At 35.0% G+C, this 15,793-nt stretch overlaps 1 protein-coding gene across 1 annotated transcript in view; it reads left to right on the top strand.

The window, feature by feature from the left end:
• GOLT1B (golgi transport 1B) overlaps positions 1-15,793 on the top strand; it is a 16,075-nt gene extending 282 nt beyond the window's left edge. The window contains exons 2-5 of the mRNA XM_027838581.1: positions 4,828-5,005; positions 7,363-7,541; positions 9,145-9,226; positions 13,271-15,793. Of these exons, the coding sequence (XP_027694382.1) occupies positions 4,828-5,005; positions 7,363-7,541; positions 9,145-9,226; positions 13,271-13,309 (478 nt within the window). The 3' untranslated portion in view covers positions 13,310-15,793. The remainder of the gene's footprint in view (positions 1-4,827; positions 5,006-7,362; positions 7,542-9,144; positions 9,227-13,270) is intronic.

The raw sequence follows: 15,793 nt of genomic DNA, 5'->3' as shown, positions 1-15,793 counted from the left end.
TTCTCCCGGGGGCACCTGGAAAAGAAAGTTGGAGAACTAAGGAAGGCCTCTGGGGTCTTAGGAGGAATTTCAGTGCCAGAGGGACCCGGGGATCCGGCTCAGCACAGACCGTGGACTCCTTTGACGGGTGCTTTTTGTTTTGTTTGAAGGCACCTGCTTTTTGTATGTTAGTGGTGGTTAAAATGTGCCCTAATAATCAAAGTTTTTAAATGTATTTGCCCCAATTTCTCGGTTCTTACCACTACCCCCATGCCTAACCAACAAGACACCACTGGAGAATACTCTAGGTCATCTACTTCGTGATTTTTTTTTTAATGTTAGCAATACAAGCACTCACCAGTTAAAGTCGTTCAGTCAACTAGTGTTTACTAAGCACCTACTATTACATGTTAGGTTTTGGGCCACAGGTACTGGGGATACAAAGAAAGGCAAACTATTCCTGCTTTCAAAGAACTCACAGTCTAATGAATCTAAAGGCGAGTGTTAGTATATTATGGCCCATTGTATGTTGTCTGTTTTCATTTTTGGCATCCACCTGCCGTTAAATTCTCAAGACTCAACCTGTAACTACCAAAAGTTATACTTAGTTAACTATTTTTCATCCAGACTCAAGTTTTCATTTACATGTCTAGCCTGTTCCATCCTTCAAAAGTGGTTTTTGATGATACCGATTCTATTTCCTTGTTTAACTGCTTTGTCCCATTATCTTCCTGGGTAAAGTTTCTGTAACCTTTTCTTTGTCAAACAGTACTTTACTTTTTTTACTAGTTGAATTTTTTGTAATTTGCTCTTGTGTGCAGACAAATCTTGAACACAAAACAACTTTTACTCTAAATGGAATTGTGTTCATTCCTCCTCAACTACTATTTTAGATGTCCTGATGGAGTCCTGAAAACTCTGATATTTGTGATTCAGTTCAGTGATAACAGTGCATTCATTGCAAAAATAAGCAGGAGTATATTTACCCCATTAATGAGTGTCATCTGGTTTTTAGAGGCAGTTGTGTCACAATTAGTATGGGCTGTTCAGAATTTGTTTTATTTGTGGCAAAATTGTTAGCATTTATATAAAACATTATGGTTTGCAAAGTGTGTTATATGTTATTTTATTTTATTTTTACAACAGTCCTACAAGGTAGGTACCAGTATGATCCCCATCTTATAGAAAAGGAAACTGAATCTTAGAAGGACTCAGTGACTTGTCCAGGGTCACACAGTTAATATATATCTGAGGCAGAATCTGAACTTAGGTCTTTCTGTGTTCAAGTCCAAGGCTTCAACCACTGAGCCACCTAGATGCCTCAAAGACATACATGATACCTTTCTTCTCTTGCTTGAAACATTAAGTGTGAAGATAATTAAGGTTTTTCAAAATGGATGCAGCAACATTAAGTATGTGGAGTTTTGAACCTTGGGCTTTAGTCTCCACTCTACTCACTATGAAGCTTTTATGCCACAGTTTTCTCTGCTTCTCACCTGCCTCCAATTTGTGATGTATGATTAGCTAAAATGAATTAACTATTCTATCTCTGGCCTTATCCCCTGTATTCATTAAGATCTCTTTACAGTGACTCCTCAGGAAGTTTTGTTTTGGTGTTTTAGGTGCTAACATTGAATTGTATCTAATATGGTTTATAATGTTAGCTGTCTGCAGGTTAGCTGTTGTAATGAAACTTTTGCCTTACGTGTTGCCATTTCAGGAGTAGTGTGTTACAATGTAAATCCAAATTCAGTTCAACAAATACTATGTACTTATTTTTATTTAGTGACTATTACAAGGTCCTGTGCTAAGCTGTGGAAATATGGAGACAAAATTGTTCCTTTCCTTGGGGTGCTTAAAATGTGCTTAAAATATTACACGTACACAATTATATAACTACAAGGTTACTTCAAGAGGGAGAGAGTGCTAAGAATTTGGAGGATCAGGAAAGGTCTTAGATAGGAGATAGGATTCTAGGGACTTTATGAGAAAGGTGAGGGGAACCACATATATATGTAACCACAGAAATGGGAGATGAAATGCTAACAGCCAGCAAGCTAGTTTGAATGGAACAGATCATGTAAGTAGAGTAATATGAAACAAGACTGAGAAGTTATCTTGGGAGCCAGATTGAGGTGGGCTTTAAATGCAGACTAAGGATTTTGTATTTTATCCTAGAGGCAGTAGGGAACCATTGAGCATTTAGGGGTGGGGCATGTGGCATGAGCCTCTCTCTGTTTTAGTAATATCAGTTTGGCAGCTCTGCGGAGATGAGAGATACTAGAGGCAGGAAGAACAAGTTGGGAGGTTACTGGAATAGTTCAGATGAAAGGTGATGAGGACCTGAGCTAAGGTGGAGGCTGTGTGAGTTGAGATTAAGGGACAGATGTGAGAGATGTTAAGGATGCATCAACAAAATTTAGCAGCTGACAGAGTATGGGCCCTTGAAGAAAAGGGAAAAATCAAGGAATACTCTTAGAGCAATGAACCGGATTTGAATCCCATCTCAATTACTTACTCCCTTTGTAACCTCAGGCTAGTCGCTAATAATATATTATGAATATAAAAAGCCTTGAGTTCTGAGTTAAATTATAAAATTTGTCACTGTCTTATCAAACTAGTTAGGGGAAGTAAGCTTTATCTCACATTTACCCACTTTATAAAAAAAGTTTAAATACATACCTCTAACATTGTGAAATTTCATAAATTATATGGGAATTTGCTTCCTAATGATTAATACACAGCTCTGAAACAAAAAAAGAATATACAAAAGGAACATATTGATCTCTTTGTTAGCACTCTTAAAAGAAGCATGAAACTAGTTGGTTTTTGTTGGAATTTGAATCTTTTTATTCTAATCACTTGTGGTTTTTATTAACTCATTCATTATAAAGGTGCAAAAGGAAATCAGCCTAGCTATAGTAGGAAAGGATAACAATAAATATAATAAAATATAATAATAATAATAAAATATATTTAATTTTGTATAATAAAATGGGAATGAATCTCTTTGAAATATTCATGCCAAATGAAATTTTTGTCAGACAAAGCTTTTTGGCAGCTTTTTTCAAAAAGCTAAGTTGAATAGTTGGCTCTTAAATTGTGTGGATATGTATTTGAAGCAAAAGGTTAAGCTACAATTAGAAATTATTGATCATGTCAGCTTTAGATAGTGTTTCATAGCCTACCAGTTTGCTACTGTGTTTTTCCTCATAGGTAGAATAGGGAGCAGCAATATTCTGAAGGCGAGGAAACAAAAGTTTTGAGGGACTGGGACTATGAATAGGTCAGAAAGATTAGAACCCTTCAGAAAAAAAATGTCACAATCTATAAAATCAAGTGTATAGATAAGGTGACTGTAAACTTCAATACCAAACCCAGGAGACCTTTGCAGCTTAGTTTTAAGACTCCTAAAATCATCAAAAAGGCAGCAAGGTGTCAAAGTGGATAGAGTGCTGACCCTGGAGTCAGAAGGACCCGAGTTCAAATGTAGCCTCAGACACTTACTAGCTGTGTGACCCTGGGTAAGTCACTTATACGTCTTTACCCCAGTTTCCTCATCTGTAGAATGAGCTGGAGAAGGAAATGGCAAACCACTCCAGTATCTTTGCCAAGAAAATCCCAAATAGGGTCGCAAAGAGATGGACACAACTGAAACGACTCACCTCAAAAGCTTATGTAGATGAGCATATTAATAAGTTTAAAGGTAGCATCTATAAATTCACAGATGATAAATCCATAACAAATCATTAAAACAGTTTTTAAAAAAATGTTCAGGCTTTCTGTGAGAAATAATAGATTTAGAGTTAGAAGGTACATTAGAAGCCATTTACTCTAAGTTCCTAATTGTACAGATGAGGAAACAAGCCCGCAGAGATTAAGTGGTCAGATAAGTAATTTTCTAATTTTCAAAATGTGGAATCGACAAATATCATTTTTCTCACAAATTGTTGAGTCAAACAGCACAAATGCACTTAACCCACTATATCTAGCTGGCCCTAGTCTATGCTTACAATCCCAGCCAACCATTTACCCTGACCCTCTTTTCCCTATTTTACCTGCTACCTACTGCTTTCTTTGGACCTCCTGAGACTAAAATCCCTACCCTCTTCCCATTTCTTGCTTCTGAAACAGAAATCTAATAATTGGCTACCATTGTTTCTGGAAAGGACATGTCAATTGACTCTCTTACTGCTCCACGTATTTTCCCTTTGACTTCCTAAATACACACTTCCTTGGCCATGATTCCTTTATGTTGTCTCCCTCTACTAGAATCTAAGTTCCATGAAGACAAGTACTATCTTGCTTTTTTTTTTAATTTGTATCCTAGTGTTTTAGCATATATGTAAAGCACTTAATAAAACCTTCCATTAATTCATTCATTGGTGCCACGTTTAGGGAAATGAATATTGGGCTAAGTACAGTGACCCTGGATAGCATTTGTGTACTTATAGAATATAAGAGTGGACATAAATTTGAAAAGTGAGGAAATATATATATATATGTGAGTGTGTGTACATATATACACACATATACCTTATAATAATTTTTTTATAAAACATTATTAAATTGGATACAAGACAAAAGGAGAACAGTTAAGAAGATAGTAAAATTGTCAAAGGCCGAAGAGAGTTGACATAAAGTTTGGAACCAGTGGCTTAAATAACCATAATTTTCTTCTCTTCACACTGTGCTTCCTGTGTCCTAAGAAGCACTATCTCATTTAAGGATGGGAAATTTCCATTCAAATTTCATGTTTTTAAGGAATTAACTGATGTTAACTTATACCTTTCTTTTGTTACTTCACTTAGAGAGCTATTCTATAATGTTTAAGAGCTTGGTCCCTAGTGTAATAACCAAGGAAAAACACCAATCAGTTTTAGAAATCAAGACTTTTATTCTTTGTTACCTTAACCCTGTAATTTTTATTACAGAAATTGGAATGGGATTAACAGGATTTGGCGTATTTTTCCTATTTTTTGGAATGATTCTCTTTTTCGACAAAGCACTACTGGCTATTGGAAATGTGAGTTTTTAAAATATGTTTTAACTAATATATTTTAACTAAATTCATAAATAACTTTTATAGCATATATAATGTAATTATTTGGGGAAAGAATTTACTATTATTTGTTTTTTTAAATTGTAGATTTAGGTTTAATTCACTGTTCTTGATCAGAAATAAGGTTCATCAGTTTTAATTATTAATGTGAAAGGCAATGAGATCATCTAGGTCCAGAACTACCTATAATTTAAAATATTTAATCAGTGGCTAAATGATGACTAAAGAGATATCCAATTGATTATATTAACGCATTGACCTGAAAGCAAGAGCTTGGAATATTTGACCTCTGAATGTCCTAAATTTCAGTGATTCTTTTAAATTGCTTTGATCTCAGTCTTCCAATAAGCATTTCACCTTTGCTACTCTGATATAAGATAAGCATGGTGCTTAAGTTTTTCAATACTCCTACTCCTACAATAGTACTTATAGAGTATATAGCTTATACTAACTAAAAATTTATGCTATCATTTGGATGGAGTGGAAGAAACCCAAAAGAACAAATTCCTGATAACTATTCATTATAAAGAGGTGAGGGGGAAAGTAATAGAAAGTCACTAGCACCCTAACAATTTTAAATTAAACACTAATAAAATGTGATCACCATGGAAGATCCATGTTGAGTCAGAGAAAGGACAAGGTAAAAGACAAAGTAGATCAAAGTTGCTGTGTGTTGTTTTGTTTGTTTGTTTGTTTTAATTAAGAGTTGTTCACAGGACTAGTGGTATTGGTATAATGTTTGAATAATGGTGAGAGGCATGATGTTTAATGTATATTTTTATGAATTTTTCCCCAAAAGAAACTCACCTTTGGCAATTAATATAAGTTAAAATGTAGGTAAAATACTTATATTAAGAAAAGTGCTTTAGAAAACTTGTCTATTTCAAGTTTCTGACAGATAATTATGGGCTGGAAAGGTAAAAAGCCAATTATACTTAAGTCCTTATGCCCTCTACCACTTGTCTTTTCCTTTGACTACATACTCTTTAACATGTACAGGAAAGGGTGTGTAGCTAATTTGCTTCTGCTACCACCATGTTCTTTGGATTTAACACACCTTGAAGTGCCCTTTACATGTTAGTTATTATTTATAATCCTCTCTATGGAAGGGAGCTTGGGAGCCATTTATTTCAAACCATACCTGAAAAATAATTTCATCTTCAGCACGCCTGCCATGGGTCCAGCAACCTACCACCTCAGTCTATTACACTTTTGAATAGTTCTGTTCATTAAGACATTTATTCTCATAGCAAGTCTAAACATACCTCTTCAAAACTTCCAACCATTGATCCTAGTTCTGATCTTGATAGACAAAACAATTCTCCCTTTTCAAAGTGAAGCCCTTCATGTATTTGACAAGATCTAGTCTCCCTCCTCTCCCCACGTCATTTCTCTATAAGCTAAACATCTTCAGATTTTCAACAGGTCCATATTAAGTCCCTTCACCATCCTGGTGATCCTCCCTTGGATATTTTCCTACTTCCCAGTGTCATTCCTTGACTGTGATGCCCAGAACAGATCACAGGAGTCAGAAGACCTGGGATCACATCTCTACTCTGCTGTTTACTACCTACATGATCTTGGGCAAATCACTTAAACTCTGTATTCCTTAGTTTCCTCTTGAAGGAGGTGAACTAGACGATCTCTGAGGCCCTGTGCATGCAGTGAATATAATGCTCCAGATGTCTTGTGACTAGTGCAGAGTACAGCAGGGCTTTCACCTCCTTATGCTTGGGATCTATGTATCCATTAATGAAACCCAGTATCTCATTCGATTTTTGGGTGCTTATCACACCTTTTAGTCAAGATACTCCATCTTCTGACTCTGTACATTTTCACTGACTATGCCCCATTCCTGGAATTCCCTCCCTTCTCATTTCTGACCACCCTTCCCTGGCATTCTTCAAATCCCAGCTAAAAATCTTGTCTTCTATAAAAACTCTTTCCAAATCCCTCTATGCCAGTTCCTTACGTTGATTATCTTCAGTTGATTCTATCTATATCTTGCTTGCGCATGATTGTTTGCATGTTGTCTCCCTTATTAGACTATTAGCTCTTTTGAGAGCAGGGGCCATCTTTTACCTTTCGTTGTATCCCTGGCACAGAATAGATGTTTAATAAATGCTTCTTGACTTGACGACTTTTCATAGTCATCATATTGACCAAAATAACCTCTCACATCCAGAGGAGGCCCAGTAGCTCCCTCCTAAAATCAAGGAATTATCTTAAAGGTCCACTTCTATAAGTCTACTTTTTTTATTTTTATGTATTGTAGTTAAATACCTTTCTTTATTTTGAGGTAAATTTTCTTTGTCTTCCAGGTATTATTTGTGGCTGGATTGGCTTTTGTAATTGGTTTGGAAAGAACGTTTAGATTCTTCTTCCAGAAACACAAAGTTAAAGCTACAGGGTTTTTCCTGGGTGGTGTATTTGTAGTTCTGATTGGTTGGCCTTTGATAGGCATGATCCTTGAAATTTATGGATTCTTTCTTCTATTCAGGTAAGATAATCACCTAAATAGGGGTTTAGTTTGGCCTTTATAGTTGAGGAATCTTTTGTTTCCACTTCTACATTCAGTCAAATTTAAAACTTTTATCAGACTATCAAATACCAAATGTGCTAATCAGATAAGGTGAAGATATATGGGTAATGAATAATCTCACAGAATTATTTATAATACAGTAAAAAATCTTTTTAAATGTGCCCTGTTTTTTTATTAAAGAATCTTACATCTTAATTTCATATTTTTTCAATTTAAAGAGCATGTTCTATACATGGATAATATTTTTCAGTATAATCATGTTTAATAATTACTGACACTTTATAATAAAACTACAGTTTTGGTAACAGACATTATTTTGAAATTCTGTGTCAAAACCATCATGAAAGATTTTAATCAGGGGCAGGTAGGTAGGGCACCAGCCCTTGAATCAGGAGGATTTGAATTCAAATGTGACCTCAGACACTTGACTCTTATTAGCTGTATGATGCGTGGCAAGTCACCTAACCCCAGTTGCCTTGCACGCAAAAAAAAAAAAATTAATTAGGCAGTATTTTGTAAGTGCCAGTGATGCTGTGACTAAGCTATAGTGTCAGTTTGTAAAAGGTCCCACTTAAGCTGAACTAAGCACTTGCAACCATGGTTATACCAGGATTGAAAGTCCCAGATGCAATGGTTTATTACAGAAAATATATTGTCTTTTTTAGCTGGATTGAAGATAATTCTTTTTTTAAAAAAAATACTTTTTCCTTTATTAAAAAACTTAGAGGTATTGGATTCTACCAATATTTTGTTTCAAAAGTTCTCAAGCCTTTTAGATGTTCTACCAATTGTACTTGTTTGGTTTGTGGCATAGCACTGAAGATTTGGGGTATTTACTTGACTGTTTGCATTAATAAGTAGTGCAATTTGAAATAAAATTTTTTTATTTGAAAGAAACTACTTAAAACTTAGAATCTAGAAATGATCTTTCTAAATTTAACGCTTTTTGGAAAAGATCATGATTTTATTTTGTGTTTGAATATATATTTTTCAGAATATGAATAGCTTCTAAAAAATTACTACATAACTCTTCTACTCATTTAGTAATAACTGCCTTGACAATATTTAATTTCTAAAACCCTCAAGTTAACTAGTTTTTCCCTTAAATCTAAAATTGAATTCTATTCACTCTAGTATTTGCATCCTTGTCTGACTAATTTTAAGACATAGCTGAACCTTGAAAATCTTATTAGCTGTACTTTGTGTAGAAAGGTAATATCTTGGATCTACCATCTAGGCCATCCCCTGTGAATTCAAACTGCTTCTCACCACAAGCATATATTTTTCCTAGACAACTGGCCAGAGCTTGAAATGTAATTTGCAGCCACAGAAAGAAAGTCCAGTTAGCCTACATGTGTCTTGATTCATGACTGTAGCCTCATTATATTACTGCCTTCTCACTTTTTCATTATTTTCAATTTTTTTTTTCATCAAAATGCCAGTAATTCTTAACTTCAGGTTAAAATAGATAATATTGAATAATTTTGCACTTATTTTAAATTATAAAATTTTAAATATTTGATGTTCTGAATGTTAATTTGTCATTAACATTCATTTTTAGGGGATTCTTTCCTGTGGTGGTTGGCTTTATTAGAAGAGTGCCTGTCCTTGGATCCCTCTTGAATTTACCTGGAATAAGATCAGTATGTTATCATTTATATATCATTATACCTTTTTAAAAATAGAAAGAAGTTCATTATTTTTCAAAAGTATAATTATTTATTAGTAAATACCAAGTATGTATATGAACATGGCTGTGGCAATAAGTAATTTGCTCATTTTTGGTGTAGTTTTTGCATCTTTTAGGTTATAATGCCTTTTAACATAATCAGCAAAAAAAACTAGTAGAATGTGAAAATTTAATACTAGATTTCACTGCATCCATTTTTCCTATTCTCTAAATTCTCTCTGTGTTTTTATTTCTGGGTCACCTTTCCCTTAGAAAGCTTAAGGCACCATACGATTAACTTTTACATATGAGTTATAATTTTTTAAACTAGATGAGAGAAGATTGTGCCTAAGGAAGAGTGATCAGAACCACTGTTAGCTGACAACAGGCCATCACGTTATACAACCTAAATTGCTTTTGTAATGAAATCATAGATCCAGCATTGGAAGGAAATTGAAGTTCCATTTCATCTGACCCCCTTCCTTCAACAAATTTATATCTCACCTCCACACCTCCAGTGATGACATATTACCTCCAGAGGCAGCCCTTTCAAAGAGTAACTCTCATCTGTTCTACTTCCCCTTAGCAACAAAGAATAATTCAAAAAAGTCCCTATTTTTGCCTTCAAGCATTTTCTCCTTCAGTGATACTATTAACCATTATGGTTTTAAGACCTCTCAGTGGGAGGCAGCATGGTATCTCTGCCACTAGCTAGCTAGGTAACCTTGGATAAGTCACTTCACCTCAATGCGCAGCAGTTTCCTCATCTAGAAAGTAAAAGGTTTTAGAATAACTGATCTTTAAGGTCCCTTCCAGCTCTAATTAATTTCTGCAAGCGTTAAGTGTCTATTCTATGCCACCTCTGGGGGTACAAAGAGGCCCTGTTTTCTGGAAGCTTGTGATTTAATGGGAGAATGAATAATGCAAATTAATTATGATTTTACTCTCCTTTCCTGAACCTGTTGTTTCATTGGACAGAAGCCTTCTTTGTAAAGAGACTTGTTTGCAAATGTGGATGGGTTTTTTGTTCTGACATTTACAGAGTCTTAGAGAATGGACTGGAGCAAGGAAGGGTTAATTTACTTGCTTGTAGTCACTCAGCCAGGATATTTCCAAAGTGATTGTCAAGCCCAGATGTCCTTTATCCCAAAGACAGCAAAAGGCAGTGTGATGCCACCTCTTCTGAAGCAGGTAGAAGTCTTAGTAGCCTGACAAGTTCAAGAAGGGAAGAATCATATCTAGTTAGGAGTTATCAGAGAAGGCTTTTTTGGAAGAGGTGTCATCTTGGTTGGGCCTTGAAGTTAGGGTGAGAGGCAGGTTTTGGAGTTAAGATAAATTCAAATTGGGTATATTAAGTGGAAAGTGTCAGTGGGACTTACACAAGGAGAGCTTTCCAGAAGGTATATGACAATATGACACTGCATCTCAGGGCAGAGGTTGAGGTTAAAAATGCAAATTTCAGGGGCATCTATGTAGAGATGATCATTGAAACCAGTAAATCAGCAAACATTTATAACTTTCTGTAATGTGCTAGGCACTATGCTAAGTGCTGGGAATACAAAGAAAGTTTAAAAATGGAGGCTGTGCCCTAAAGGAGCTCACATTCTAAAGAGGGAGACAGTGTGCAATTGACTAAGTAGAAGATATTCCTAGAGGCCAAACCCTGGGCTCCGAGGGCCAGGGGTGGGTGGTGGAATGGACAGATTGGGAAAGCCCTCCCCAAGGAAGGGGAATTAGAGCTAAATCTTAGAGGAAACCGAGGAAGCCAAACCACTAGAGTAGATGAACTTACCAAGGCAAAGATCTTAATAAGAACCAAAAAAAGATGGCACAGGACAGAAACGTGAAAAATACCCTCACTTAAAAATAGCTAACATTTATATAGCACTTTCAGGTTTGCAAAATACTGTGCATGTGATCTCATTTGATCATCATAGCAACTCTGTGAGACAGGGATTTTTATTATCTGAAATCTACACATAAGAAAACTAAGGCTGGGAAAGGTTTAAGTGACTTACCCAAGGTCACACAGCTACTAAATGTCTGAAGCAGGATTTGAACTCAGACCTTCTTTACTCTGAGTTCAGTACTCTTACTTAGTACTACCAAGTTGCCTCAAAAGAAGTGTCTGAGACTGCCTACAAGGCATTGATAAGATTGTTGAATCAATGAATGAATGAATGATTTTTGGTACTCTTGTCAACTCCAGAATTGGGGTTAGTTTGCCTACTTTTACCTTAGGGTTCTGCTGGCTGCTGAATTCTTGTATCTTAAAATAGGCAAGATAAACTGGAATTCAACAGTATGGCTCTTCTTGTCTTGTCTCTAGTCTTGGCCCAGGTCAGAGGTACCTAGGCAATCCCTTTCTTGAGGCCTCTTTCATCAGCACTAGCTCTAACTGTTCACCCCCTAATCAGCTGAGTCAGGCTTGTCTGGAAAGCAGTCACTATAAGCCTCTAGGCTCAACCTACCCCATTTCAGTCTCCAGAACTATTTTTAAAGCCACAGCCAGGATGGTCTTGGGCTGGGCTGGAATTTGGGGGCTTATGTTTCTGTAAGTATATGGTCACTTCTACTTGAATCCAGGTCAAAATTCTAATTAAGACATAGATCTGTGAAACAGCTTTCAAATTATTCACCTCAATCCCTGATTTTCTTGTCATGCATGAACCCCTCATTTTACAGATGAGGAAACTGAGGCTCAAAGAGGTAAAGTGATTTGCCCCAAATTACACAGTTTAAGTCAGAGAATTAGGAACCTGAACCCAGGGCTTTTGACTTCAACATCAGCACTCTTTCCACTGTAACATGCCTATCAGATGTTTAATTTAGGCAGTCACCATCCAAACACATACTATTGCCAGCATTATACAAACTCAGGACCATTGTCTTTTAATTTTACCACAATTTTACTTAAGGATATTTTGTAAAAACCATAGTTGTCTTCATACCTTTGCTATAGGAATTCTATAGTGTTAGTATGACTACAAGTATAATTGCTCTGGTCCTGTACTTTCATTCGCATAAGGAACTTCCAGTGAGGAAACTCCCTCTACCAACAACATTCAGTCTTTGAGAAGTTAAATAAGGGAGTGAGTTACCCAGTGTCACATGGCCAGTGTGTGTCAGAGGCAGGATTTGTTGAACCCAGGTCTTCCTTACTCCAAGGCCAACTCTGTTCATTACACCACATATATTTAATTCCTGTTATCACTGCATTGTGTTATTTGTTGAAGTGAAAATCTTAGTGAATTAGTTGATAAGCCTTTTTAGTATTGTAGCACTTGAATTACTTAAACTCCTACATTAGTTAGTGTTCTAATGTAGGAGCTCAATGTCTGAATACCCATTCTAAGATATTGAAGAAAAGTACACTGCTTTGTATATTTAGTTGTAAATGTGTGTATAAAAATTAAATGCAGATTTTTATCATATAAATCTATAACTTTTGCTTGCATCATAAACTTTGTTTTTAAGACTGTTGTCAAACATTCTCAGACTAAGGTCTAGAAACCACATTTTAATTTAATTAAAATTTTAATCAGTAGTTGATCTTCACTATTGATTGATCTTAATGGAGTTAAATCTGTTTGTTCAAAGACTACATAGGCTCAGAAGAGAATCCACACTAATGGTCAGTTGAAACATCTTACTGGGTTTATTAATGCATGAATGGCTCATATTTTAGCTTTTCTCTTTTTTTTCCTCTTTTGTTTAAGCTAATAGTGATACCTTCATTTTTCTGATTTATTTATCCATTGTATTGCATTTTCATGTTGCACCTTCAAATTTCAATGCAGAACATGTCATGCAAAAACAGTATTGTAAGAAATTTATTTTGCAACCTTTAAAAATGTCAGAAGACTTCAGTGAATATTATTTAATCAGTTATTGTTAGTCACATCTTGGATTTCTTCAAGTATCTTTCTGAGTTTGTGTTTTGAATAAATACATGTAAAGTGTAAAGTTTATAGAAAGTATATCCCTTTAACTGCCTTATTTGTCTTCTTCCCTACAGCTTGTAGATAAAGTTGGAGAAAGCAACAATATGGTATAACAGCAAGTGGACTAAAGATTACATTAAAATTGCATTATTTACAAAAGCCTCTTTGAAGAATATTCAGCACAAAATTAAGTTACACAAAACAGCTTATAACATCTTTTACGTAAGTTTATAATGTGTAGTCTTCAAAGTACCTACAGTAATTAGCAATGAAGCAACGAAAAGGTGCTTGATTCCAAGTGATTAAGAATTCAGCAAGTGAACTGAAGAAGGGGAATGCCGTGTTACAATCTATATCGAAACTGTTGAAAGTTATTTTTATTGTTTTTTTCGCAATGTGCTAAACACAGCCATCCCTATAGAACTGTGATGCCTGATTTCTGTCTCCTTATTTTGAAGGTGCAGGAGAGCCACCAGGCATTTGGGTTTTGTTTTGTTTTTTTAAGAAATGCTCATTGCAATGGCAAAAACGTTACCTGTTGTTTATCAAGAGTTGTAGCTCCAAAAGTGTTGCATGAGTTAGGATGGATTATGTCATTTTAATGTATTAAAAACAAAGGAAAATCCAAACAAATTTGTTGTATGAATCAAACTTTTTTTTGTTTGTAAATACATAGTTTAAATAAACTTTTGCTGTTCTTAGGAATCAAAGCCAGATGTAAATGCTAACTGGATTTACCTTCTGTGCTGGAATATGCAAAGGTGATTCATTTTTTAACTTGGATTCTAAATTATAGGTGACTAAAGCTCTCTTTGGTCAGTAGAATACCTTGGATATACACTTGGGGGATTTCATCTCCAAGATACCTGCATGTATAATTACATGTGAGCATAAAAAGATGTACCCTTTGTACCCTTTGTCCACTAAGTAACCTGTTACATATCTTGTCTCATGGAATAGTCTTTTATTTAAGATACTTAATAATGCTAACTTGTATTTTTCCTATTCAAACATAGCTTGTTTTTGAAAAGTCTGTCTGGCATGACGATAGTTTCCTTGGGGAGAGAGAAGAACTCTACAAGTTTCAGATCTTATTTTGCTAATGTTCATAAAGAAAAACTCCCTAAAGAGTTAACTATTGTTTGCCTTGGGACATGTGAAGTGTTGAAAAGTTGAAACTTTTGATTGTATCTTAAAGGGCTATTCATATAAACTGAAAAGTTGGTTTTCTTATTTAAAAGTGTCTTATGTTTCATGTGAAGATTTTCCACAAAGAGTTGCCTAAAAAAACCTGAGTGATGATATAAGCAAATTATTTTAGGCTATTTAGTGGCTAGATTCTTTCAAAGCCAAGGAAGTCAAGAAAAATGTATTCTGTTTTGTTATAACTATTTGGCAAGTGGTACGACATTCATTTTTTTTTATAGGCTTCCCCAGTTGGCATGTTTTTTTCAAGGATGTAGAAACATTTGAAACACATTTTTTTTATCACCCACATTACAGCTTGTTTTACCACTTATGATCACATTCATTTTTCTTTTTTTTACATTTTGCAATGCTTCTTGATCCAAAAAAAATCATAATTGTAGAAATTTGATTTGCGTTTTAAAAACATTCTGCTACTTCTCAAGTTTATTCTGCTGAAAGAGTTGATAGTGAGAAAAAGAGGAAAAGTTCCCAACCTCATCAAAAACAGAAGCAAAAGACTTAAATATACAATGAAATGGTTCAGTGTTGTGGATTCAATGCAAAGGCATTTGACGCATGACAAAACTCATGCAGCGGATAAGACATTTTAAGATGGAGACTCCTACCTCAACAGCTGTCGGAATCTTAAAAGACTTGGTGTTTTATGTCTGTGTGATGTTCAAATAGGCTCATCCACTGAAGAATGTAAAAAAACATACTTCGGGCTTTGAATGTTCTAGGCCTTTGTTCTACCTATTTTTGACAGATGATCATTATTTACAGTAGATTATAAAATCTGTCTTTTTTAAAAGCAAGAACAAAATCTATTTAAATGAATAGCTGCATTGCAATTGGACCTTTGTAGATGCGAATTTCTATCAAATTATTCCTTGCACTGTGATAAACACTCCTTTCCCAAGAACATTCTTTTAGCAAATAATGTTGGGTAGAAATTTGGAAGAGATCTAACAGTGATCCCTCAGTCAATGAAATTGAGAGGTGGTGCAATTTTCATTTTAAGTGAGCCCACTGTTAAGATCAGTCTTGATTTCTGAGCTGCTTGGAAACATTGTATATTTTATAAATGTACTGGTCTTCTGACAGAAAGCACTGTAAATACCACTGTCTCTTTCTTAAATTAGCTTTCTGTCTTTGCTACTAAAGTGTAATTTGATTTCCAGAGAGGTAGAGGAAAAGGTCAAATGCTGCCTAGCCTTAAGTGTTTCTGTCATTGCTCAAGTGTATTTTCTGTAACAGAAACATAATTGGAATGTTTTTCTTTCCCCTAATAAATTGTAATTCTTAAAATATTGCTGCTTTAAAAAGTCTCACAGATTATGTGATCTAAGCAATTGAATAATGTAAATACACTTGTCTTACCTCTCAATAAAAAGGTACTTTTATATTAA

This window comes from Vombatus ursinus, unplaced genomic scaffold, assembly GCF_900497805.2.
Source record: "Vombatus ursinus unplaced genomic scaffold, bare-nosed wombat genome assembly UNPS02014830.1, whole genome shotgun sequence".
NCBI lineage: Eukaryota > Metazoa > Chordata > Mammalia > Diprotodontia > Vombatidae > Vombatus > Vombatus ursinus.
Note: the sequence above shows the minus strand (reverse complement) of the source record. Positions and strands in the feature narration are given on the sequence as shown.